Source organism: Serinus canaria, chromosome 5 (genome assembly GCF_022539315.1).
Source record: "Serinus canaria isolate serCan28SL12 chromosome 5, serCan2020, whole genome shotgun sequence".
NCBI classification, from domain to species: Eukaryota; Metazoa; Chordata; class Aves; order Passeriformes; family Fringillidae; genus Serinus; species Serinus canaria.
Window position 1 is genome coordinate 40197215 of NC_066319.1, and position 26657 is coordinate 40223871.

General features: G+C 44.0%; 1 protein-coding gene across 6 annotated transcripts in view; it reads right to left on the reverse strand.

The window, feature by feature from the left end:
* Positions 1-26657, reverse strand: part of ANGEL1 (angel homolog 1) — a 70263-nt gene continuing 43606 nt past the window's right edge. For 3 of the 6 annotated variants that reach the window (XM_050975834.1, XM_050975832.1, XM_050975833.1), the window contains 9 exons: positions 8616-9215; positions 7879-8105; positions 7247-7316; positions 6423-6856; positions 5611-5737; positions 4657-4767; positions 3417-3486; positions 2819-2976; positions 1-1666 (listed from right to left, as the gene is read on the reverse strand). In XM_050975834.1, the coding sequence (XP_050831791.1) occupies positions 1497-1666; positions 2819-2976; positions 3417-3486; positions 4657-4767; positions 5611-5737; positions 6423-6856; positions 7247-7316; positions 7879-8105; positions 8616-8982 (1734 nt within the window). In that variant the 5' untranslated portion in view covers positions 8983-9215 and the 3' untranslated portion in view covers positions 1-1496. Of the gene's footprint in view, positions 1667-2818; positions 2977-3416; positions 3487-4656; positions 4768-5610; positions 5738-6422; positions 6857-7246; positions 7317-7878; positions 8106-8615; positions 9216-10742; positions 10880-10906; positions 11065-11085; positions 11230-26657 lie in introns of those variants that run through there. The other 3 variants (XM_050975831.1, XM_050975830.1, XM_050975835.1) reach the window with 3 other exon arrangements.

Genomic DNA, 26657 nt, shown 5'->3' on the forward strand with positions numbered 1-26657 from the left:
TTTCTTAGTATTTTCTTAGATTAGCAGTATTTTATTTTTCAATAAAGAAAGGAACATTTAAAATATAAAATATCAAAGTCCCTCAAATAGATCATGAAGAACAAACAATGTTTCAGGTCTCCTTTGCCTTCCTGCAAAATCATGAGGTGGGACCAGATTTCCTGCCTTGTTTGAGAACAGAAGATTGATAATGTTTCTGCCAATATTGGTTTCTGCCAAGACTGGTTTCATCTCTTAGCACCAAATGTCAGGTTGAACAGGGGAATTTACTCTAGGAACAGGTACAGCTCGACTGCTTTTGTACTGGACAAAAAGCAGGACACCAAAGGTACGCTGGGATCCAAGTGACTGCAGTGTGGCTCCAAGTTACACAGCCCTTCCCTCCCAAAGCATGTCAAGAGTCCTTGATCCTAAGGATTCCATCTACACCTAAACATGGCTGGGTGCAGAAGAAGGATGCAGCACGGACTTCAGTCTGGCACAGGAGATGGATACTACAGGTTAGCTATTGACTCCTGGCAGGCTGAATGCAATAGGGAGTGCACAAAGAACAGGGCAAGTGACAAGATCAGCTCTTCCATCTGATGGCTCTGCTGACTCTCACATGCCTTCCATTTTCATCTCTCTTTTGGGACAACCAGAGTTATAGCCCTCTGGGGTTATCATGCCTTACAGGGTAATTTTTTCCACAGGATATTCACTGGGAGGATCCTAAATATTTTTGCTAAAAATGACAAATTAGGTACCATTCTGAGACTGCTAGAAAGGAAGGAAGCCTTCCCCAAGGCCTCTAGGCTTTTACTACAATTCTAGAGCTGCTATGGGTAGCTCTGTAGGACCCCTGGTTCCATTCCTGGCAGTCCCATTCCCTGGTCCATTAATCACAGCAAGCAGCTTCTTGTAGAAATTGTTACACCACACAAACCCTTCTGTCAGCTAAGGATTATTAAGTAAAAGACATTTCTAAGCAGTAGCAAATCCAATCTAAAAGGCAACGCAACAACTAGCCCTGAAAGTACTGAACTATTACTGAGAAATTAAAAGAACTAAAAGAACTTGTTTTGGTGTGAATGAGTATTGGTCTATACATCCCATGCTCCTTGGTAGCAATTAAACTAACCAAAAGCAGATAGCATTGCCCCTCTCTTTTCCAGCTCCTGGAAAATCTTACACAATGACAAATAAACATGGTCGTTATGTTGCCTGCAGCACAAAAACACCTGCTAACCAAGGCAGTGGAACAAGGATCTCTTAAAGAGATACTAATGCCTGAATACACCTGGCAGCCCACTGGGAACACAGCTCAGGTTTGCAGAGATGCAGAAAATACCAATGCAAAAAGTGCTCTCCCATCCCTGCATTTAGTGAAGTGTGAGGGGAGAAAAGGACTTTTAGGGCATGACATGGAAAAGGGTTTTCTTGCAAGCAGGTTGTGCAATCCAGAGTCTCAACTGCTGTATGCAGAAAAACTTTTCTTTAGGGAAAGGGAACCAACACTAACTCTCTCTGAGGCTGGAGATCTCCAAGCCAAAGCTAGCCAGCAGGCAGAGATGATCAGATGAACAAAAAGGATTTGGTAAGCCATTTGCCATCAAGAGGACATCTTCAGAGAGAAGAGAAAGACGGCCAAGCAGCTTCAGGGCTCCATCCTTGTACAGCCTGCGACCTGACAAAGAAAATGGGAAGAAACATCAACCAGAGACTGGCACCACAGATCAACTACACACTCACAGAGGGATGCTTGTCAACCTTTCCCTGTTCTTTCCCTGATAAATGAAGACTGCCTGTACAAACACTACCTGCACCTTTGAGCCTAGATGTGAAAGCAGTAAGCACCCTACAATACTGCTATTCATGGCTTCATATACTTGCAGGCATAGGAAGCAAGAATACACTAAATTCACCAGATAGCTGCTTACATGAGAAGTTCCTTTCTTGAACTGTGGCCTAGCAATAGCTTCAGATTCCCTGAGGAGGAATTAATCTCTTCTTTCCTAACTGGTTCCCCAAACTTGATTCTGGTGACCTGTCACCAACATGTTTTATGAAAAATCCTTTCCTTAGGATTTCTCCCCTCCTGAGAAACTGAGAGGCCTCAGGAACAAACCGTAAACAATTCTTATCTGCTGCTGTGGAATGCAACAGGGGAAATCTCTGATTGGCCTCGTCAGGCTGTTTCCAATTAAGAGTTCACCTGTCCGGCCGGTCTCGGTCTGGGAGAAGACCTTTGTTAATTCATTCCTATTCTATTCTTAGCTTAGCATTGTAGTGAAATCCTTTCCTCTATTCTTTTAGTACAGTTTTAATGTATTATCTATCATATAATAATAAATCAAGCCTTCTGATACATGGAGTCAACTTTCTCGTCTCTACCCTCATCCTGGAACCCCTGTGAACAAGACGACAGTGACCCAAATCAGCTCCATGAGAGTGCCTGGATGCATTTACATGCAGTTGTTCATCAACAGATCTCCTGTTTCAGGCAGCAGAGAGAAGGTGCCACTGTAAAAGAACCGGAGTCACCTCCTTCCAAGAACAGCATGTGGTCTCAGACTGACCAGAAGTCCAAGCCTTGAACTCAGGACCCAGCACTGCCTGTTATCAAGTCTACATGAACATAAGCAGCCTCATTTTTTTCACAGCAAAGATAAACCAGTGTCTTCTTATGGTACATGAGCAAATATTACTTCCACCTTGCGTATTATTTCAAAGACTGATCCTGTAGATCCACCAGCTTAATGAAATGCACTGCCCATCTGGCCTGTCTCACAGTCCTCTTCCAATGTCACAGGAATAAGCCCTGCACTGCCACACTCACCTGCCCTGTTCTCCACAGGCTCTGCAGAGTAGAAAATGTAATCAACAGTGGCTCCAAGCCCCATGGGCATTGTTGTGACCTCTGGGCGTCCCCTCTGTGGCAAGAAGTGGCTGTAGACAGAGGTCAGGTTGAGGCCGTGCTGGATAACACCTGAACACCTGCACACAAACAGTCACTGTTTACCAAGAAAGGAAAGAGAATTATGCTTTTTTTGGTACTGCACTCATAGCTGAATGTTCCCTTGCTGATGCAACTGTCTAAATTACTCCTACTTTATGAGCACATGAAATCTTTCTGAACTATTTGCTCCACTTACACCAAAGAAAGACAGGCTGTGAATTTCCTTTGTCTTCGATACTCAGTCCTGTATATGCCTATGCCCTTCATTCTCAATCTCACCAACAAAATGCTGACAAGAGTAGCATCCAGCTGCTGGGACAATCCTGGGTGGATTGACAATTCTAGCTCTTCCAGATAGCCCTCCTTACTCTCTTTCCATCTCACATTTACTTCAGTCTTTACTTCAGCCAGATTGTCAGGGCTCAGGAAAACAAGGCTGAGTTTGAAGACTGTAGCCATTGAAGGTGCACCAAGTTACCTTGGGACGAATGGCTGAGGATCAGGGTCTTTCACCATGGCAGCAGACTTGGGCCAGTGCGCAGGGCGGTCTGCAAAGGAGCAAAGAGATTCCAGCCAGACCTACACAGATCCCAGAACAGGCTGCTCCTCCCAAGTCTGAGAAGCTTCTCCTGAAACCAAATGAATCTTTTTGCCCAAAAAGAGCAGATAGCCTCCAGTCATGAACATCATAAAGGAAATATCCAGAGGAAACACAAGGTGTAAGACTAACAGGAACACCCCTACAGCAGATCAGTGCTAACATGAGAACTCATTTTCTGTCCTGCTGAGGACATGTCCTTAAAGCATTCAATATTATCAAAGTCCAGGGTATTTCAACATTTGCTCTCAAAAGAAAGTTTGCTTGTCTTAGCCTACAGCTTACTCAAAGGGTGTCTAGAAAGGCACAACAGAAATGGAAAAAGAAGAACCAGCCATGCCACAAGGCCCAGAGGTGCAGTAATGTCTACTGAGTACCAGCTTCCAGAAACATCTATATTAGGACCATTGTGTATCACTACAGTCTTCAGGTTGCTCTCCGCAACCAAAATTTTGAAGCAGAAAAAAGAAATATACGTATCTGTTTCAGCTTAAAAGAAGTTTATAAGAAAGAGCTTCAAGAAGCTGAATGTCAGTGCATCTCAAGGAACACAGTCAGTGTGTATGAGGGAGGAAAGTGTACTTCTCTGAGCTCTCATGGAATCTAATCACAGGCACAGAAGGTACCCTTCTGCCTTTCCCTTTCCTCACCAGGCATTGCCTCCACCTCATGTTTTCCTTGAAATCATAGAATCATACAGTTACAGAACAGCCTGGGTTGGAAGAGGCCTTAAAGATCATCTAGTTCCATCCCTCCATCCCATGCCCAAGGATATCACCCACTATATCAGGCTGCCCAGGGCCCCATACAATCTGGCCTTGAACATTTTCCAGGGATGTGGCATCCATAACTTCTCTGGGCAACCCAGCCCAATGCCTTACTATTCTCTGTGTAAAGAATTTTAGGAAGTTTAAAACCATTTCCCCTTGTCCATCACTATATGCCTGCGTAAACAGTCACTCTCCCTTGTTTTCCTTAAGCCCACTTTAAGTACTAGAAGGCCACAATGAGGCCTCCGTGAAGCCTCCTCTTCTCCAGTCCAAAATCTCCCAGTCTGTCCTCAGAGGAGAAGCTCCACTGATTTAGAAGAGTGGCAAGTTGAAAAGTCTCTCGTTAATACCTGGTTTAGCATCTGTCACACCTTCCAGGAGGACCAGCTGTGGTGGTCGCTCACAGGCAACATCGCAAAAGCGGAACTGCAGCAGGAAATCACGGCTGTATTCGCGTCTCCCTGCAGAGAAAAGCACAAATTAAAAGAAGAAAGTAACTGCAGCAAAGTCACACCTCCAGGGAACACCCACCTATATTTCAGACCTTTGGGCCTCTTAGAGCTCTTTAGTTTGAGAGAGGCTTTTGCGCCCAAGCACTCTGATACCATGAGAATAGAAATCACCTATAACCTACATGCCAAACAGATGTGTAAAAGTAGAAGAACAGAGCACAGCTACTGCTATCCCTCAAATGCAACAGTCATTATCAGCACAAAGTAAGAATGTCCTCTCTGAGACACCAAAAGCTCCAGGGACTTTCAAGCAGATCAGTTAGTGTGCAACTCCAGGAAATGTCTGCTGAGAAAAACATTTCTGGAGATCAGGCTGAATACAAGTTCTACATTCAAAATTTTAACAAATGCTATTTTGTGTGGGCTCTATTTTTTTAATCCTCTCTATGGATGCAGAGAACAGACATGATTGTAACTGGATCTTAGGAATGATTTCTTTACAGTGGTTTGTAAATACTATCCAAAACCACACCCCAAACACCCGGAGATTAAAGCAATGGCTACTGAACATAGTTTACAACTGGACAAAAGTGTAAGTCTGGGAATATGAAAGAGACACACTGAGCAACTGTTACTGGTAGAGGAACATTCTGCTCCTGACTAGAGAAAGAAAATGGCAGAAATCCAATAGGTTCTGGAAAAAATTGTATTTATTAATATACAAAGTAGAAGGAGAGAATCTTTGTCAAGCGCCTCATGCAGCACATGCCCAAGCTACTCAGAGAGACCAGCAAGGCCCACAAACTGCCCATCCTCAGCAAACTCATATTATCAGTGCACACTGGAGCTTACCAGGTTTCTTTGGCTGGCACAGGGTGACATATTGGCACTTGTCTGTTACACCCAGTGAGCTTGGCCACAGCGGGGCCAGCAGCTTTCGTGAATACAATTGCTGGGAAAAGTCTTCCTGACCAGACACCTGCAAGAAAGCCAGGAAAGGAGAGAACCATCAGTGACAGAGAGCAGATGTGCAAGCTATAGACAATGTACATATATACACTTGCCAGGAGCAAGACAGGAGAATGCCCTCTTAGAAAGGCATGAACTAAGCTATTCAGAGTATGGTAAAGGCATAGTCAACCTTCAGCTGTAGGGGACAGATACAATTAGCTAAAAGTCACCTGACAAGATACTTTACAGGTATCTTATTGAAGTGATGATTAAGCTTGAATGACAACCATATATTTGATCACAGACACACAGTAAGACAACCACAAGAGACCCTTCAAACTTTTTTAGAACAAACATCCACAAAAAATTTCAGTAAGTCTTGGTGGAGTTGCATTTCCCTACACTTCCAGTCACACAGGAACAAAAATTCCATAGGAAAGGAAAAAAAAAGATTTGACATTAAGCGATCTATTGTCACAAGTGTGCCCCAAGAGAAACCAAAAGAGCAGTGATGGAAACAACATGCACGCACTTGTCCCCTTCTTTCCCCTGCAGTGCTGGAGACATTGGGGAAGACTGCTGAATAACTTTATTCAGTATTAAGACTATTTCCTCACAAGAGGAAGAATACAGCCATGCATTTCTCTAGCAGCAGACAATATAAAAAATAAAAAATAAAGAGCTATCCAATCCCAATTTTGGCTGGCAACTACCTTCCAGGCTGGCATCCCATGGTAGGAAAGTTCACCATTCCGAATGAATTTGTAGAGTGGAGAATCAGGTACAGAGTTCAGGTCTCCACACAAGATGACAGGATAGTAGCTGCCTTCAGTAGTTCTTGCAATTTTGTCAATCTCTGCTAGCAGCAATGCCACCTGTGCCAGTTTGATATCTCCTCGACGGGGATTGAACAACACATGAGTGTTGGCCACACACAAAGGACTGACTGCCTCCAGACCTAGACCTTCTGGGAGCACAGGCTGCAGCAGTAGCACCAAGCCCACATTATCCCGGTTGAGGATGTCCAGGCCAGGCCGGAAGTATTCTATGGGGCTGAGACTGATCAGCTGGAACCTGCTACGCTTATAGCACACTGCACATCCATCTGTCTTTGTCCCAGTTCTCCGTTTATAGAAACAAGCAAAGCCTGAAAAGAAACAATCACCTGTTAAAAGGTTTATCCAGTCACTACCTCAGGCTCAGCAAGTCTGTATAGAAAAGGTTCCTACTACATTTGGGTACAGCAATATACCCAATTCTTTTCCAGTAACTACCCTTTATTATTAATTACTGGGGGTATTTTCTCTTTCCTTGTCCTTCCAGGGCCCTCTGTTTTGTTACTGATCCTTCAACTCAGAGACATCAATTGCAAAAGAAAGGATAAAGGTCTAGGCAGATAGTTCAGAAGTAGGGCCAGCAGCCACCTGGCAAACAGGAAGAGGTCTCTTGAAACTGAGTGCTTTGAAGATGTTAAGCAGGAAGCACTGCTTGGCCAGTCCATGAGCTGGATGTACAGACCCACAAAAGCAGGACATACCCATCTCCTTGAATGTTGGTTCCAGTTGCTCCCAGTAATGGTTCTCTTGCACCTCCTGGAGACACAGAACCTGGAAGGAAGACAGAGACCTCACTTGCTCCACAAGTATTTGCTAGTTATCTTGTTCTGGGGAAGGAAGAAAGTAGAAAAGTGCATCCACGTGCCAACCCTCCAAACAGAAATGTGATCACCGCAACTCTATCCTGCACTTTCCAGATGAAAAGCACAAACTTTCTGGGTCACAGTAGCATATCATTCAGTTTTCCAGTGATGAGATAAAAGATCCTTCACCCCACAGAGAGGACTCAAAGAATAGAGAAATTCATGGAATCCTCTTCTATGCAGGCTTCCCCTCCTGTGCTGCCTTAGAAGACTGGTCCTTCTTCCTCTACTTCTGCTGTTTATAAAAGTTAAGCCCTGCTATCAAAGTATGATTAGTTTCTACAATCAAAGCAAGACAGACACCAAAAACAGGGTCTGTGAAAGTCTCAGACCAATCACTGCCCAGTTACCAAGCAGGTAGTATCTTCCTAGGACTTGCCCCCATCTTTTTCTTTTGTTAATACTGCTATATCAAACAAGGAATTCAAATTCTGGTGACACTGATGTAGAGAGTGCTTAATCATACTTACGTCAGGATCCCAATGCTGGATCTCCTGCAAAAGGTTTGGAAGGCGGTAGTTCCAGTTCAGGATGTCTGGATGACAGTGTACATAGAGATCAAGGCCCTGCTCCACCAGGTCCTGGGCAAGGATGTTGTAAGACATGACTCGAAATTCAAAGAGGGGAGTGTTTTTTGAGACCTGCTCTAAAACACAGGGCTGGACAGAAAGATCCTCCCAGTCTCTCCACAAGATCTCTACATGCAAGAGACAAAAAGCAAAGTTACAGCCGCACTGGATTCCTTGCTGATACTTTGGTTCCCCTGGGACCCAGAGACAGCCATTCTCATTCCCTAAGCTAGGGCACTCTAGACTCTGAGCAAACCCACACCCACTCTGGTTTTCAGATGCTTTTTCTGGATATCTTTGTCTGTTGTCTGTAGGGATGGCATAACACATGACCAGAGTCAAGCATACTGAAACACCAGACCCACTTTTCAATGCTTCTTAGAGTACAAAGCCAGCATTTGAGAACAGTAAGGAATATATATTGCTATTCAGACCAGACAGTCTCACAGCAGAGAAACCACTAGCTGTGACCAGTCCCTCCTCAGCAAAAACTCACTTCAGTTTTCACTAGCAGATCCTGTCAACTCTGCAGAGGCAATCAATGTCTTGCTGATAGCAAGCCCAAACACAATAACCTGACCACATTCACTACAAATGCCAATCCCAAACTAAACATTAGATTCAGAGCCATCACTGACCATGGTAGGGCACCTCCATTGAGACAGGATAAAATGGCACCGCATCCTGAATGGGCTGGGCTGGGAGCACTGGTGGCACTGCCTCTGCATCACATGCTAAACTCCAGGCCAGCACAGCTGGGTCATCATTCAGCACTTCCACACTGATACCAGCATAGCCAGCTGTCTGGTGATCTGTCTGTGGCACCACAGCTGCCCAAGGGGCACTGCCTGCTACAGCTGCTGTTTCCTCTGACGGTAATCTTGCCATTTCAGCCACTGCATGATCTTGCAGTTCTGAAGGAGCCAAGGCATTTAGCTCTGAGTGCTGCTGATCAGCACACCGGGAGACTTCCGGAGACGTATTCAGGTCACTGAGGCTGGTCATCAATAGCTCTGAACCTTCTAACCAGTCACTAGTGAGTGTAACTGATACTTTCCTCACTGTTGGAACACTCTCACTGGCTGGCAAATTCCCTACTCCTTCCTCCAGCCACTGCTGGAGAAGGGCTTCTTGCTCTTCTGGAACTGATCTTCCTCTGGTTGCAGCAAAGACACCTTCTATCTGGGTGGACGGGCTCTTCGCCAGAAGCACATTCTTTCGATAGGTAAAGAAAGCATCTGTCATTTAAAAACAAAATCAAAATAAAACAGCTAGAAATGCCTTCTTACTCATTATTTTCTTATTCCAACACATTTGCTGTAACTCTGTGCAATACAACCATTCAGTATAGCAACCCAAACAAATTACTTCTCTGAGGGAAAACAGTTACAGTCTAAATAACTTCCCCTGCCTCCTCCAGAATGCTAAGCCACAGTCCAAATCCAGTTATATTAGTCCAAGTCACTGAAACTGCACACAATAGCAATGGCTTTTCAAATCTGGAGAATGCAATTCTAACTCATGTAGCAGCACAGAGAGTCAGAAAAGCCGAAAGGCCTTGTGGAAACTATTAGCTCTCAGAAACTTATGTAAAGGCAGTCCCTAAAAGTTAGCTGATCAGGAGTATGGGCTAAGAAGGCAAGGTCTTGTAGATCATCATTTGGAACAAGTTTCTTTCCAGGGACTGAGTAAGAAATAGCAGTCAGGTAAGAGAGTAAAATACATCATAAGAATGTGCTGTAGAAGAAAAATAATTCTGTTACTAAGAGATGAAAAATGAAGACACATAGGGATTAACATATATCTCATTAGAGAGAGTATATGCACAGAAGAAATCCTGGTAAGAATTACAGATCACCTGATGACTGACGTGTGGCAAAAAAAAATACTTTAAACTGTTTCTAATGTAACATTGAATACACTAATATTTGTGTGGTAAAGTAGAAAAAGACAGAGTGCATCTATACAAGAGATGGCTTTTATGCTTCACTATGAAGTCTGCACAGACATTCATCCCTACTGTAAACTAGCAATTTCTGTTGATTACAAATCACTTTTTTCTCTGCATCCCTGTCAGTCAGCCAAAGCAGCAATACAGAGGAGTCAGCAACATTCATGTATAGTTTTACTATATCTTTTGTGTCAAAGTTTTCTGTATGTATCAGAAATTGAGCTTTAAGAACTCCATACTCCTCTCAGTCAGTTTGTAATTAAGTTCATTAATGTCAGAAACACCAAGGCACTAATATAATTTTTCCACACACCACAGGCCAGACACGATGAGTGCCTATAAGAGCCTGTAAATACACAATAGGAGCTGAATTTGAGAGGAGTCAGCTTGCTGCTCACTATGAAAAAAGACAGTGTGCCAATCCAGTAGTTGCAACAGGCCCAGGGACAGGTTCAGGATGGAGGGTGGCTTTACATTAGCTGAGTAATCAGGGACTGTGAAGCAGCAGCAGGATCTAGGGAAACTACGTGAAATAGCGATGCACACAAAACATAAGTCCACCCACGAAGTCACCCACAGGTCCTTGGGGATCACAGATCTCTGAACTGCCCATCTCCAAGGATCTCTCCAAGCCTGGAGAGCAGGTGGGCGGCAGGAGCTAGAGCCCCTGCACCAAGCGCAGTCTGCCTCTGCAGCACAACAGCTGGCAGCTGTTTCCTCCAAACACGCAGCTACCCGCGCTGCCCGGGGCCAGCAGCCCCGGCCCGGCCTGGCCCAGCCCGGCCCGGCCCGGCCCAGCAGCCCCACACCTCACCTGCCTAGGGACAGGGCCTTGGGAGTTCTGGGGCAGCCGCGCCGACCCCGGCCGCCGGGCCGCACCCCCCTCAGGCCGGGGTGGGGGGGGACGGCGAGGGACATCACCGCCCCTCCGGGCCACCCCCGGCAGCCCCCACCGCCACCCGTCGGGGGCTGGGTTACCTCGGAGCACCTGGAGGAGCCGCACCGCCGGCAGCAGCACGTAGCAGAGCACGGTGCCGATCATGCCGCCCGGCTCGGCCTCCACCGCCCCCGGCCCGGCCCCGCCGCCGCGCCGGCCCCGCCTCAGCTACGGCCTCACGGCGCGGGCTCGCCAGCGCCCGGCGTGCCCAGGCACTCACCGCGTCGGGCCCCTGGGGCTCGCAGCCGGCTCGGGCCTGGCCCTCCCCAAGCGCCGCTCCAGGGCCGCCCGCTCCCGGGAGGCCGCGGCCCGTGGTGGGACGGCCCGGCCGGGGTGGGGCCCTGCCTGCCCGGTTGTCGGGCAGGAGCGCAGCCGGGGCTCAGGGCCTGCGGTGGGGCTCGGCAGCCGTGCTGTGCCTGAGCGGGTCAGAAGCTGTGACCCTGGGCTGAGTGAAGGTTGCTTCAAGGCTCCTCCACCCTGAAATTTGTGGTTTCAAACAAAAATTGTCACTCTCTGTTCTCCAGGAATACAAACAGGAAAATTTCCATGATTTTTTGTCCCCTTGGAAGGTACCATTTGCTCCAGATGTTACACAGGCTTTTCGAACAGCACTGATAATTGCTGAAGTTTTGCAAAGTGCAGCCTCTATGCGGCAGTGGTGATGGGGTGGGGGAGACAGCAGAGCAGGAGTGTGCCCTCACTCGGTGCTGCTGATAGGTCATCAGAGGTTTGCAAAATTAGTCCTCAGCTCGCTATGAGTACTCTGGCATTTGCAAGTTGAAATCCATCACATACTGAAACCAGGCAGTTGTATATGAAAAGCAAAGTCCTGGTTGAAGTCCAGAATTTCAATGTTTGCTTCACTCCACAATCCAATGTTTTCAACATCTGAAGGCAAACAGATGGAGCTGAGCACACTAGTGCTTTTTTACACCAAATACACATTTCTAACTTGTAATCTCAGTAGCCTTCTTCCAAACTCTGAGTACCTGCAATGAAGTCAAGATTCATATTATCCCTGCCTTTTGCACTGATGAGTGCTGCCAAACTGTCCCCTTCACGGTGATCAGCTGCCATATCAGGGGTCATAATTAAATGAAACACTTGCTGATGTGCAAAAAATCACACTGTGAAAAGCCAGTGTCCACAAAAGAGACAACAAAGGAACCTTGCACCTTTAGCCAAGCAAAGGGATAGAGTCCACTAGACCATACACCCATGGGGTCTCTCAAATTTTTGGAGGACGCAACCTCCTTTTCTCCTAAACTCCTGACTGCAGGTTGTCCTCTTCCTTTCCCCATTAGCTGAGGCACTAGGAAGGTACAGACTTCCTGAATCACCTACTACATATTGCCCTAAAGTTTAGAAGCTCAAATTAATTGGATTCTTCAAAAAATACAGCTTAATATTCATGAAGACATTAAGGCCCATTTCTAAGACATTAACGCCCATTTCTCCTAAAATCCCCACAGCCATTCTTCCAGAACCTGATTGGTTCTTTCAGCTCAAGTTGTTGTTGAAGACATTAAGACCCATTTCTCCCATTAGTAATTAGCACAATGAGTGTCCACAGCTGGGATCTGAGATGATGTTATAATGTATATAAATAATAATCCTACCACTCTTTTTTAAATCCCTGTTTATAGAACACCGCAGACCATAGAAGCAGGGACTTGTCTCAAATCCCACAGATGTCTCTGGCAAAGCACTGGACTGTGGTCTCCTATCTCCTGTTACAGTAACCAATCCATCATTAGTTTCTAGTCAGAGAATGTAGGGTGTCCTCCTAGGAAGGATCTGCAACACTAAGAGCTCATGACTGGGTCATTTAAAACCAGCCTGTTCCTTGAAAGGAAAGATCTAAGAAAAGATCTTCAGACCCAACCCACATCAGAATACTCAGACTGAAATCAGAGAAGAATGTTAGCTGGTGCTACAAACAAGCAAGCAGCTGTGGCCAAATAGCCACAGTTGTTTGGCCTACACTAGAAAAATACTTACAAATTTTGGCAATAAAATCAAAGCTGACAATTGTCACCTGCTTCAGGATCAAGCCTTCCACTGGATTTTGTGGTATTTTTGTTTTTATCCAAATATAACTCTTCCACGGTCTCTAATGACTAGACTATTTGAGAGGTCTATGTAGAACCTAAGGGAATAAAGCCACAAAAATTATCCTCTTCTTAGGGAAATAAAAATATTTCTAAGTGTATGAATTATTATTATATCAGAAAGCCTCTTCTGTCACAGTTTTGATTTTAGCACCTTAGAAAAAGTCACAAAGTCCTCGGTAAGAGAGATGTAAAATAAGCACTGAATCACTTTTGGTACCAACAGTAGTTGGTGGAATGAGTGAGTACTTGATTCAAGGCTCCATTGAGTGCTGATATGTTTACAAGCCACACTTTATTACTGAACATACTGGGAATTTGGCAGTAGGGAAGTCCGAATCTGTTCCAGACTAAGAAGGTGAATACATTTCTATCTTCATCTCATTTAACACTATAACTGCCACAGTCTGACTTTATCATGAAATTGTACAAATTGGAACATGAACTTCAAGGAGAGAAGAACACTTAGCAATGGCCTTGTGTGACTTTTTGATACATCTGGGGGGGAAGGGGGAAGGTCCACAGCCAAAACCATAGCTATTCTCAGTTAATGTGAGCTGACTGGATCCCAGAACAATGGGGTTTCTGGCACTGAACGCCACCCTAAGGAGTCAGAAGGTGCAGGTGAGGTCACATAAGGGTGTTGTGGCAGCACAGGGCAACCACAGGCTCTGCAGGGCTTTCTCACAACACCGGGACAGCCGCTGCAAACAAGACAAAGGATTCTCCTGTTTATAAGCAGCATAAATCAAGAACCCAGGTCTTACAAGAGGCACCATTCCTCCTGAAGATGTTTTAATGCCAAGCATACTTTTACTATGTATGTGTGAGAAACATACAGGATCTAGAAGGTTGGCTGTGAACTCTTCATTTACTGAAGAGAAAAAGCAAATGAACCTGTGACTCACTGGGGGTGACACAGAGAATGAGTCTGAGAAGGATGCAGGTGCAGGGTTTACTTACTAGCAAACTCACTCCAGAAATTGTCAGAAATGGCCAAAGAAAAATCAGCAGCAGCTAAGAGGGACTGTGGTTGCACCAGGCTGATCACCAGTTGGGAAGGCTTCTCTCCCTAGGCCAGGCAGCAATGAGAAGAAGGGTGGTAAACAGGGATCCAGAGTACCAGTGGCCAGAGGTGGGAGCTGCCATCTGGGAGCGCTTGGAAAAAGCTACATGAATCATTAGAGGACTTGGCAGTACCAGCTGCCAGGACACTCCACCAAGCTGCCCCTACTGCCTGTAAGAGATCTCAGAGCTCAGCATCTTTTGAGACCAGATCTTGTTTGAGCTCTTCATTGCCCAGAAGGAGAGGCAGGGCATGGGGGCAGCAGGGTTTTCTGAACCTGCTGCTCTCAGGCTCCGCTTGTACACAGCAGGGTCAGGTGCCAGGGCTGCTTACAGCTCTTTGGCCTGACTTCCTAGCTTAGCATAACAGTTCCTCTCAAAGTTCTAAACCTTCTTAGGGCTGTCATTTAGTCATTACATGTTAAATTCTTATTTTTCTTTGTTGTTATGTATGCAATTGTTTCTTAATGCAATTACTGTAAGGCATGGGGAACAACTGTTCTAGAGTTGTTTATTCTAAATTTAAATAGCACATAATGCAATTTATGAAGTGCCAAAATTATTTCTGAATCTACCTCAGAAGGCTCAATCCACACACTGTGGGACTGACTAATGTACTGGGCACATGACTTGTCTCATGACTTTTTTACACAGGATTTAAGCCTATTTTTACCCTTCCTTTTGTCTTTCTCACACTAAAGTAATGCAAGTAAACCCATCATTTGACAAATAAAATCTGGCAGAAGAAAAGGGTCTTAATAAAGGAGATGCAGCTGCAGAGCTGGTTGAAGTGTGGTGATGTGGGTGCCAGCTGGCCAGTCTTTTCCCCATTTAGATCTGAATGAATAGCTAAACTGCTCCACATTCCATATCAGTACTAGGTGACACCCAGGAAGGGTACAAAATTGCAGGTTAATAGCCTGGAGCTCTAAAGGAAAATAGAGAGTAAGGGGAAAAGGTAGTAAAAGCAGTGACAGGGACTGACAAGGAAGATTCAGGGCAGAAAAAAAAAAGTATTATACTATTAGCCAGAAATTATTTTGGCAAAATAACACTTCATAATTTTTTCATGCATTTAGTCCCCTTAAAAGGGAATTTTCCAAATTCTCTTTCTCTACAACTATAAAATAAATTATGAATTGTGGACAAAAGAAGCTGTATCACTTCCAGTGAGTCTGCTTACACTCAGTCCCAATATATGGTGGCATTCAAATGCTTTTTCTTCTGCTATGCAGGACAAGTATACTACAAAGCATTCCCAGAGTCTGATCACAGAGTGAGCCCCTGTGGGAATTGTCAGTCAGTTCAAGAGAGGTAGGAGAAGCTGGTATGGTTTTGGCTTGCATGTTTGTGGGGAAATGGGATGAAGATAAAAAATTGCTCTGCCTGGTGGGCTCAGAAATTGAGAAAGGGGAGAAAAGTAGCTTGTGAGGGAACAAGAACCTAATGTGGGAGAACTGTGAGTTCCCTGCACATGGCCTGAAGAACTTGAGGAGAGCTTAGCCCCAGAGTTAGCCCTTCTCCACACTGGGGCCAGCACCACATGCATATAGTGCACAGGAAGTGCTGGGCATGAAGAAGGGTTGCAGGAGTACTTCCCCAGCATGTTGAAGAGGGGCTTCAGTAAGACAAATGGAAGACCTATCACATCCAGGGAGTCACATCTCTGCTAGGCTTGCATTGACAAACTGAATCTGCTTCATGGCAGACCAGAATGAAATGTCCAAAATGAGTGAGCCTCAGGAGTCTGTCTTGCTGGCCGATGCCTCAGCAGAGAAGGCAATGCAAGCTCCTGACACTGACCTAGGGGTTGAAACTGAATGTTTTCTGACCATCTGCACTCATTAGCCTTTCCATACCATCAGAGCTATACCTACCAACTGGTATGTATCCAAAAAGGAGGCCAAGGACATGATCATCCTGCCCGAATTCTAACAGCCACATGCAATCTGACTATTGATTAAGGTGGGGGGAGAGGGGAGGAATGGGAATTTCCATTTAGGAGCTCTCCCTTTGACATCAAACATCTTTCTTCAACTGCTTTCTACAGGGCTATTTCTTTGTTACCTGTTGTCTCCTCTAGTTGTAAATAGAGCAGCAGGAGGAGCGAGCTGAAACCAGGAATGGGACTGCATCCCTGTTTGTGCACTTCTGATGGAACAGTGTAGCACTTGGTCTGCCCACCATGGGTTTGCCACAACCCTTCTAGTCTTTTCTGGTGGCTCTCCTCTTATTTTCTGCCTTATGAAGTCAGTCATCTGATAAAACAAGTCTTGCAATCATTTTTGTAACAGTAGGATTTATCCATGGTTTAGGAAGAGAACTTTCTAACTTGTTATAAATGGAAGGAAAGTCAAAAAACATAACAACACAAGAACAAAGACTATTTTGTTGAAGGCTACAGACTGAACTGGAAAATTACTTTGTTGAGAGGGGAATTTGTCTTGAGGTTAGACTGCTGAGTGCATATAACAGCATGGAGAAATATGACCTCCAAGTATGGGGTTTGATGCAGGAATTCCAAATGACAGGTTTTTGTGGAAATACAGCCTCCAGCTGCACTGATGTCTCACTGCAGCTGTGTCAACAACACCAAGATGAAAATGCTGGCATTCTTTCTGCTGGTTGTAAGCCAGAATGTTTTGAGCTGCCCTACCTCTGCTGGCAAAGTCAGCTGCATGCTTAAATTAAGGGGGGAAAAAAGTTTTTACCTGATGTCAAATGTTCTCAATTACACCAAAAAAATTCAGTCACATTGCAGACTGGTGAGAAGCACAGCAAGTCACTGGATGACAAGTGCATAAGCAAGGAGGATACATTTACTCCTGAAAGACTGGGATAAAGGCATGGGGAGAACCAGGGGATGATAATGCATAAGGAGTAAAACTGTGTTGTTGTTGTTGCATAGTGTTAAATAATTTAATTAAGTAGTTTAATTTATTTAATAGAGATGGGGGGAAACAATGCACCACTTATCAATATACTTTTTCTCCGTAGATCCTGAGAAGGCCTTTGCTGACATTATGGGCACAGAGCCCAAATACTTGGAAGCACACAGGCTGATGGAAGTGGTGCCTGCCTCACACTTGATTGAAAATTTGGCTAAACCTTACATAAATCTGAACCACCATGGTCTAGGACCTAAAGTGATGAGTAGCCAGTAATGGTGGAGCCAGTGTTCTCAAGAACAATAGGAATTTTAGGCCTCTCTCAGGCCTGAAAGTCATCAATGAATACACAGTGTGGGAGTAAAAAAAACATAGAAATCCCTAATGTTTCTCATCCTCTGCACATGAAAGTTTTGTGCGGTGACTGATATCCTTTAATGGAGTTACCCCCAAAAGCAACAGATGTTCTTCCATGAGACAGAAGCCCTCAGTGCTTCTAACCCCTACAGGGCCACAGATAGGGCTGGAGGGACTCCTGTATGTCTTTGTTTACCTTTCTGTATTCCCAGTCCAACACAACCATTACACAATAAGAGTTTGAAGACAGCTGCATTTTGGTAGAAGTAGCTATATGCATAGGAGAGATGTTGTGAGAGAGTTCATCTCTTCAAGAACTGGTACCTGATCTGACATAGTTTGTAGTCAAAATTATTGCTCATCAAGTTCAATCTTCTGAAAGAAAACCATATTTAACCAAACAACAGTTGTTCCCAGGCAAAAACATTCACATTCTGAAAGTAATCATATTTTCTGCTGCAATACTTGTATAATGTACAAGCTTCTGAAAAGCAGAAGTGTGCATATAGTGGCAGTCTGGTGAGTCTGGAACTGTTATCTTCATTAGCAGATGTGACAGTAATTACCATAACTAAGTCATTCCAGTCTATACTTGGTCAACAGAAAACATGTTTTGGTCAGAAAATTTCATTTTCCAATATGACATGGAGAAACTTTTCTAAATAGATTAAGGGAATAATGCTAAATGTTCAGATATGAACTGGTAGAAATGTTCCTTCAGTTTGAAACAGGGATATACAAAATACATTTTGTTGGCCATGGGATCTGTGTTACACTGAAAGAAAAGATTCTTGGCAAAATGCCTCTTGGCTCACTGAAGACAGAGATCTATGTGAAACTGATGACTCTAGGGCTTTATGTGTGTTAGGAAGGATACAGGGTTAAATACACCTATAACCTACACATTAATTACTGTCTGGCTAACATTTCTCATGTTGCTCATCTTATATTATTCCCTTGGTATCCTGGGCACTAAGAAGACAGTAAAACCAATACAGTCTTTGGACCCATCCTTCTTATACTCCCTTCTTTTCTTCCAGAACATCTCTAATAAGCACCTAGACACACCAGGACCTGAAGCCATTGCCAGTTTCCTTTGGATAATTTGTCCTACCTCAATGTTTTTCAGCTCTTGGGGGTTGCATGCACACAAACACTGATGGCAGTAGAAGTGAAATAATATGTGTTTCATTCCAGTGTCTCACCCTGAAAATATTACTCGGACTATGGGCAAAATCAATCTCTCAGCTACGTCTCTGATGGGAACCCAGATTAAGAGTGGAAATCTAGACTGAAATGATTAAATATTTGACTGCTCAGTTTCCAGCATCTCTGAAAACCAGTCCCTCAAGAGGAACTTAGTTAATTTCTGGAGCATCTCCCACATCTTTGGGTAATTCGACTCCACAGAGCAAAGTAGTAAAGTGACTAACTTCCCTATCAGGTTTGGCTGAGGGGGAGATAATTATCCCCATAGCAGCCCTCATAGTTCTGTGATATGTATTGGTAGCTAGAAAGGCGTTGATAAACACAGGAAAGTTTTGGTTCCCAAAGCATCAATCAGTGTCTCTCCAACAGCCCCCCTCTTCACCACTTGGCTGGCGGTGGGCAAGATCTTCAGAGGGAACATAGCTAGGACAGCTGATCCAATTTCACCAAAGGGATATTCCATACCATATGACATCTCCTTAGCAATAAAAGCCAAGAGAAAGGCAGGGGGTAAAGGGAGGGAGGACAGGAATCTACAGCACATTTGTTATTATAATGTTTGTCTTCTAGACCACTATGTGTATGCACCACTATATAACACCATGTGTACTAAAGCCTGACTTTCTGGGAAGTGATGGGAAATAGAGAATAAATATTTTCTTTTCCTTTGCTTTAGTGTGTGGCCTTTTGCCTAATTAAACTGCCTTTATCTTTATTCAAAATGGCTTTTTCTAGCTTGTTTTCTCCCTCGTTCTGCAGAGGAGGTGAGTGACAGGCTTGGTGAGCACCTGATGTACAGCCAAGGTCAACCCACCACAAATTCTTACAGCAGATATGGACTGTGATGGACTGGAGATTTTACCTAAAAGCACATCTTTCTGTAGACCCCAGCCCAGCACCAAAGGAGAGATCCATGCATTGTTAACATACTTTCTTCCCCACAAAACAACTTTGGAGAGGAGACTGCACCATACTTTGCTGAGGCATGAACAGTGAGTTACCTGAAATCCAAGGTCATTTGCAGCTCTCACTTGGCATGGTTTCACTTGGCAATGCCCACATGATTTCCTGGCATAATTCTGCTAAGTGCTTAGTTCAGAAATAAGAGAGGCTGAGAGGATACAGTGCTGGATGAACTGCATCAACATTTTTTCAGAAAAACAAACCTTCAGAACCTTCAGTTGTGTAAGAGAACACAGCTTCATAAAAGTTTGCAATTCTCCAGTAAATATTTTTACTGGAGATTTTTGACTTCTCTGGACAGTTCCTGTCTCAAAGCCTTTTAATCATTTGGTACCTTCAGAAGCTGCCCTGAAGCAAGACCTTGATCTCATAACAGAAAGAGCTTTTGGTCTAGGGACAATGGTGGGAGTGAAACAGGGACAGGAACAGAATTGCAGGATGTGTTGCTGACCAGACATGAGCTGTATGAGAGAAGCACAACACAAAGACCAATTGATTTTGATGTTTTGGGAGGATAATCACTGTGATGTTATATGCCCATCTGCAGTGCCACAATTTCTGTGCTGCTGATGTCCCATGCACTGAAGATTTCAATGCATCTGATATCCCTCTCTTTCATCCTCATGTTGTTGCCTTGGTATGGCATCTGGCTGCAGCTGGCTGGAAGATCACACTACTTCTGCAGACTTGTCTCTCTATAGGGCAATCAGCAAGTGAAGGAGCTGAACCTCAGCCACGAGTAGTTCTCTGAGAAAGGAGGACAGCTCCTGGGATAGATACTTGGTAACATTATTCCTGCAAAGCCAGGATGTAATGGTTTAGGAACAGCACTAAAAATGTTCTGGTTTAAAATACAGCATGAAAGCTAAATGCTTTCACCTGCTCCTTTCCAATAATGGAGAAAACACTGGTAGAGATTATAAGATATAATCAGAATTTACTGAAAAATAGTACTAACCACAACAACTAATAAAAGAGTATACAAAAGAGAGAGTGTTTTACCCACCACATGAAGAGAGACACTTTGCAAATACAGTACCAAGCAGACCTAACTTTCCAGTTAACCACCTGAAAAACAACAGAAAACTAGGGACAAAACAAAACCTGGCAGGACCGGACAGGGTTCTGAGATAGGCTGGGGACCCTTTTCCTGGGCCTGACCTTGTGGGAGCAGGACTGGAATGCTTGGCAGTTTCATCTGCATCTTGGGCTCCAGCTGTGGCTCCAGCTGGGGTCATGGTGGCTGCAGCTTGGAGCCCACATGGCTCAGCTGGACTCCATTCCACATGGCCACTGCTCTCTCCCTTTTTTCTTTTTTTTGTTCTTTTCTCAGAGCAGCATCTCGTGTTCACTGACTCTAACCTACAGAACCAAACCAGAAAGGCCACAGCAAAGAGAAAGGAGAAAGGGACCGCTGGTGGCAGAGAGGGGCTAGCTCCACCAGGCTGACCCCAAAACATGCACACCCCTGAGCCCAACCCCAGCAAAAGATGATGACTCTTCCAGTTCCAGCTTGCTGTTGCTAAACCCATGCCCCTGCCATGATGTGGGTGGTATGGAATTAAACACTGCTAGAAACTCTACCACATTTCTCTATGACCATGACAAAATTACAATCTCTCCAGTGAGAGAGAAAAAAAGCAGAGAGTACAGTTTGAGAGAGGAACAATTTACTGGAAACAGCAATGAGATAAGAAAATGAACAGTAACAGCAACAATGTTAATAACTAAATTATACAAAAAGAGATGATTTACATGCAAAAAATGCTCACAAACTGACTTGATGCATGTGACCCTGACCCTCTGCACACCTGCTTCTCCTGGTCTGCAAGTCATACCCACCTTCCTCTTGGAGGTAAGAGTCCTGCACTTTGAACCATGGCATGTGTGACATGCCATGGTTCGAAGTGACATGAGCTGGTGACATGAGCTAGTGACAATAACAAGCTAGACATGACCATGTGGGTCCAAGCTCTGCCCCCTCATGGCTACTGCAAAAAAATTAACTCTATCCTGGCCAAAAACCAGGACACAGGAGTACAGGCACCGGGGAGCTGGATGGTGTCAGCACAGTGAACATGGATTTCCTTCTCTAGCAAGAATGCCCCATGACCTGGTGGGTAGTACAAAAAACAGGGCATCCAGAGCTTTCTGGCTGGCTCACAGGCTCACCCTCATCCCCACAGGTGACTCTAGCAACCCTGAGTCATGTATGGGAACACACATGCAGCATGAGAAACCACAGTAACAGAGCAGTCTGTCAGAGAGGAAGGAGCTGAAAGAGAAGTCCCTCAGGGCATATAAAGCTGAAAATTACTAAAATCCCAGAGGATTGGAGCCATTGTTTGTTTTGATTGCAAAGTTCAGGAGCTACTTCAGTTTTTCATAAGTAGCCCAAACATAATGGTTTTAGCCATTGCACAGTAAGCAGCAAGAGACACAGACTATAAAGGAAGAAAATAAAGCTGCCTAATCTGTCTGTTCAGACAAAGTGAGAACCCGAGTGTGCTAGGAGTCCTTCAGATGAAAAGAAAACAAAACAATTAGTATTTCAGTAATCTCAGGTGCTGTTACTACACTGTGAAAGACTTGCCTGAATATCTGAATGCCCTTCTTCCCTCAGTATGTTCCACACACCTGCTACTATGATGGCCACAAGCATGTGGTGTGAGCATTCAGTGTTCCTTAAGCATCTCAATAATGCAATGCCTTCCATTTCATTAATGCCTTCCTCCTCCGGGTTCAGTATTTCCACTGATATGTTATCTCTTTCTAATAAAAGTCCATATCTTTAAAGTATGGTACAATTACAACTGAAGCGAAGGCAAGGCAATGTGCTCCTGCCTTGAAAAAGCCTGCTGGCAACACAGAGATCAGTACTAAAACTTTTGACCTTCCTAGTCCAGAAAAATACCTCTCCAAAATTCAAGGTTTTACATCTCTTCTCTCCTTCATCTCACTTGAAGCAGGAGCAGTAGAGATTACTGCGGAATCTGTTTCTTTCTGTTTTGTTTCTAAAAGGAATATTTTTAAGTCAGCTAAATTCACCATCTGCCTCCATCCAATCTTCCATACATGGAAAATTTGGATGAGAAATTCTCCCTGAGAATGTGAAGAAAGTGTTGGCAGCAAGTCCTATCCCTCCCAATGTCACAGCAGACACAAATGAATTCACACATACCCTGCTCTAAGTAGAACTTACACCTTGAGGTGTGTGATGCATGTGAATTGGCATTGGCACTCGTACAGCTGGGCACAGCTATCATGTGAAGCTGAATTCCTCTCCTCTGCTAATAAACATAAGTAGAGTGAGTCTTGATATTTTAGATGTGGCAAGGAGAATCCAGCCATTTTCACAAAAACCAGGCAGTGTTTTTAATATAAGAAATCCTCCCTCTCTCTACCTTTCTCCTTCATAATGTAAATGATTTGCTAAGAATTTATTCAAGCACAGGATAAACTGTCTTTGCTACAGCAGGGCAATGCCACAGCACTACCTAAAATAGAGGAGTATTACCAAGCCCTGGCAAAAGAAAGCCAAAACTGTCTTCTAGTAAGACGGGTCAATAATCCCTGAAAAGGCAAAACTGAATAACCAGCTAAGATTCCTCCAGAGGTGTGAATTGAGAGCTAACACACCTTCTCAATCCAAGATCAGACTCTAGAAATTCAGCTCAGAAAAGCCAGCTTGCTTACAGAATGCTTACAAGCTGCATTCTCAGCTAGATCTAGCATCACCATCCTGAGAGCCCACAAATGACACCATGGTGGCTGAGAGGCATCATTAAAGCTGTTAATGTAGGCCTGTCTCTGGACACTGCTGTCTTTGTAAATCACTGCAACCACACCAGTCTTTGGGCCTGCTGTTTCAGATTATGTAAATAAACATGTCTGTGTGCCTTGCTCTTAATCTGGTTTGAGGTAAAGTCACTAGCTCACCCAGAGGCATTCCTCTCTCTCTGTAGCCATTCAGATTGTCTTAGGAGCTGATAGCCCAAAGGACCTAAACAGGAACATGCCTTCTGCTGGCCAACATTAACAAAGAAACTTTTCTTTCTAATTGTGGGAATGAGACTGCACATGAGGTCCAAGATGAGGGAGAGATGATGTTCATGCACTGAGAAAGGCACATGGCAGTGCCAACCCTGTAATGCCAGACAGCCAGACCTTGTAGCAGGCAAACAACCAGCATGAGCTCTGATCTGCTGTGCTGCCAAGAGGAGCCAAGCAAATGGGAAATGTCCCGAGGGGCACAATCCCATCCAGACGGGCCCTACTAGCAAGTACCCATTCAAAGGCAGCCCATTGCCTCAGCCTCCCCCCATCACATGACTGAATATGATGCACATCACATCCTTCTGCATGACAGACGGATGGATTTATAGACCTGATATATGGAATTTCACACTAGGAGACAGAGAGAAACTAAGAAGGCAACTCCCCTTGACTTGGAATCTTGCAGACTTTTGTGAGACAGAGACAAGATATGATAAGAGACAAACCCATTCAAAGGAACCGCAGTATTTCCAAGTGCCTGCTGAAGAATGGGAATAAAGGGTCATCCTTGAGGTTACAGCATGCCTTCTGCTAGACACAACATCCTCATTCTCACCATGTCTGGATCTATGCCTCTTCTTTCACAAATGGCCAGTAATCCACTGACCACAGAAGATGCCATTGCACTAGTCACAACCATTAGAAAGAGCAGATCTCCCTCCAAATTCAAGGCTCCAGGATCATACACTATGCATTTTTAGGAAGTGGGTGGATCACAGAACTGCCCATTTCCAGGAGCCCTGCAGAATCTGGTTTTGGTCTAGCTCTGAAGAGGTGCTTGTCGTTTCACCACATTTCACTCACTTTTCTAACAGCAGAACTAGAACAAGGAGTGAATTACCACTGGAGGACGAATTCTGTTCATCCCCTGAGCTGTCTTTCTCCAAGGCAGCCTAAGATGCTAGATACTGTGAAGTACTTTGATACTCCATCACTATGCCTGAAGAATAGAAGATGGATGCTTCAAGGCGTTGAAAGCAAAGCAGTGCTATTTTTAAAAAATGCAAATAAAACATTAAGAGGCTGGTAGGATGGAAAAAGAAACCAAAGAAACCAAATCTTAGTATACTCTGTAGCAAGGTGGGAGCATGACACATATTGTTGTAACTTCATGTGCTGCCTCTATTGTTTCAAAAATAGGAGACTGAGAAATGCTCCTAAGTTCCTGAGTGAGAGCAGAGGTTGTATTGCAGACCAAACATGGGGTAGACACCTGGGTATATATTAGTCCAGTCCTGGCCTTTCCATCCATCCACTGGTTCTTCATGGCAGTAGTTACAGAAGGTGTCAGGGGCCTCAGGGCCTTACATCCACTTTTGGGAGCGCCATGATTAAAGGAGAGTTTTCACAAAAATTAAATTTGGGACTTAGAACATAAGTACGTTCACACTTGAAACAAGCTAACAATAACACTGATGGGCAGGTTTGGACACTCAGGTAATAGGTTGTACCTAAGTTACATTTACATGTGTTTCTTTGTTACTATGTAATGAAAGAAACTAAAAATAAGAACAATAAATAATATTCATCCATAGTCTTTCCTGAGAGTATCAAGTGCTTTCAGCTGAGATAATATGAAAAACAGGCATCCCTCTAGGGCAAAGATTTTTCCTGCATAAATTAAGATCAGAGAGAATTATTTTCCAAGTCTGCAAGAACTGAGGCCTCATTCTGCAAAAGAAAACTAAAACAGGCTGTATGGGTGTAAAGAACAGTATTACAATAGAGATAGTCCTGCTAGTTTTATTACTAATAACTTAAACAATTAATAAAATTGGAAAGAATAATAAATTTTAGCTAAATTCTGACAAATTAAAAGAGATTATTGAAATGCATTTATTTAAAAGGAAACACTTCAGAAACTTTGAGGCAAGGAATTAATCTTCAACCTAAATTTCACTATGAATCTGCTTTTTAGGGTTAACGGTTGTTTTCTTCATCTCACCCTTGCAAAAATCTAAATTCCCTGGCATTTCACGAGAGAAATAGTCAATGGCATAAATTTACAATGACATTTCAGTATCCTAAGTAAATACTTGTAGGTAAACATCTAATCTATGACAGATTTCATTCCACCTGTGATGTAGGGGGGATACTGTAGCGAGGGAGTCTTGCATTCCAGTTCTGAGTAATTGTAAATATATAGTGCCAAAGACCTTGCATTGTCTTAAATCTTTGAAAAATTAGTAAAGGTGTTAATCCTTTACAGGAAACTTAAGGGAAGACATGAATAAAAGCGTTTTCTGCCCCTTTTCTCAGTGATGCATGCTTATCTTGACTTCTAAAGAATTAATAATTAGTGTGTCTATAAGAGGAATTTGGAATAAGGACATCTAGAGACCTTTGTATGGATTTGACAGTACTAGCAATGGTGCAACAATAGAAAGGCACATTTTTAACAACAGTTTATCCATTCTGACTAGATTTCTAAGCATGACTGTTCCCTGCATTCTTTTTATAATCTATTCTTTATAGGGTTCCAACTTGCAGATACTGACAACCAAATGTTTTCAGAAATCATGAATCAAAGTAGCTGGCACATGCTCATCTTCAGCATCACAGTACACTAGAAACTACTGCTGCCTTGCAGCTGCCTGTGTGTTATGTTTCTGGACTGGACTGACTGGGTCCAACATGCAGAAATGCCCAAGCTGGCTTCCTCCAGGTGCTGCTGACCCCAGCACTGTTTGGTAGGCCAGAAGACATGGTGCTTTGGCTATGCTGCTCCTGAGGCTGCACTGGCAGTTCAGCAGCTTTGGCATGGGTTTAAGCCAGACTGACAACCCTAAGGGAGAGCCAGCAGCCTTAAAGGCAGCTTGAGCTTTCCTGCACTATTTATTCCCAGGAGTAGGTCACTCTGCTGCTGTCCATAGTGCAAGGATGTCTGAATGGCTTCATCAGAAAGCCACTCCACATCCATGAAACCCTTGGTGCTGAATGAGAGCTAATAAACCCAGCTGCACCCAGACTGGTTCAAGACTGGGTTTGAGCAGTAACAGTCAAGAGCTTATTGCACAGTAGATTATTAGCTTGTAGATGGATCTGCAGAACAGTCAGTCTTAAGTTTCCAAAAAGAAGCTGTAAGAATGCATTGTCAAACTATAAATAAACTTTAGGGGAAAATACAGTGCTTTAACTTTTCA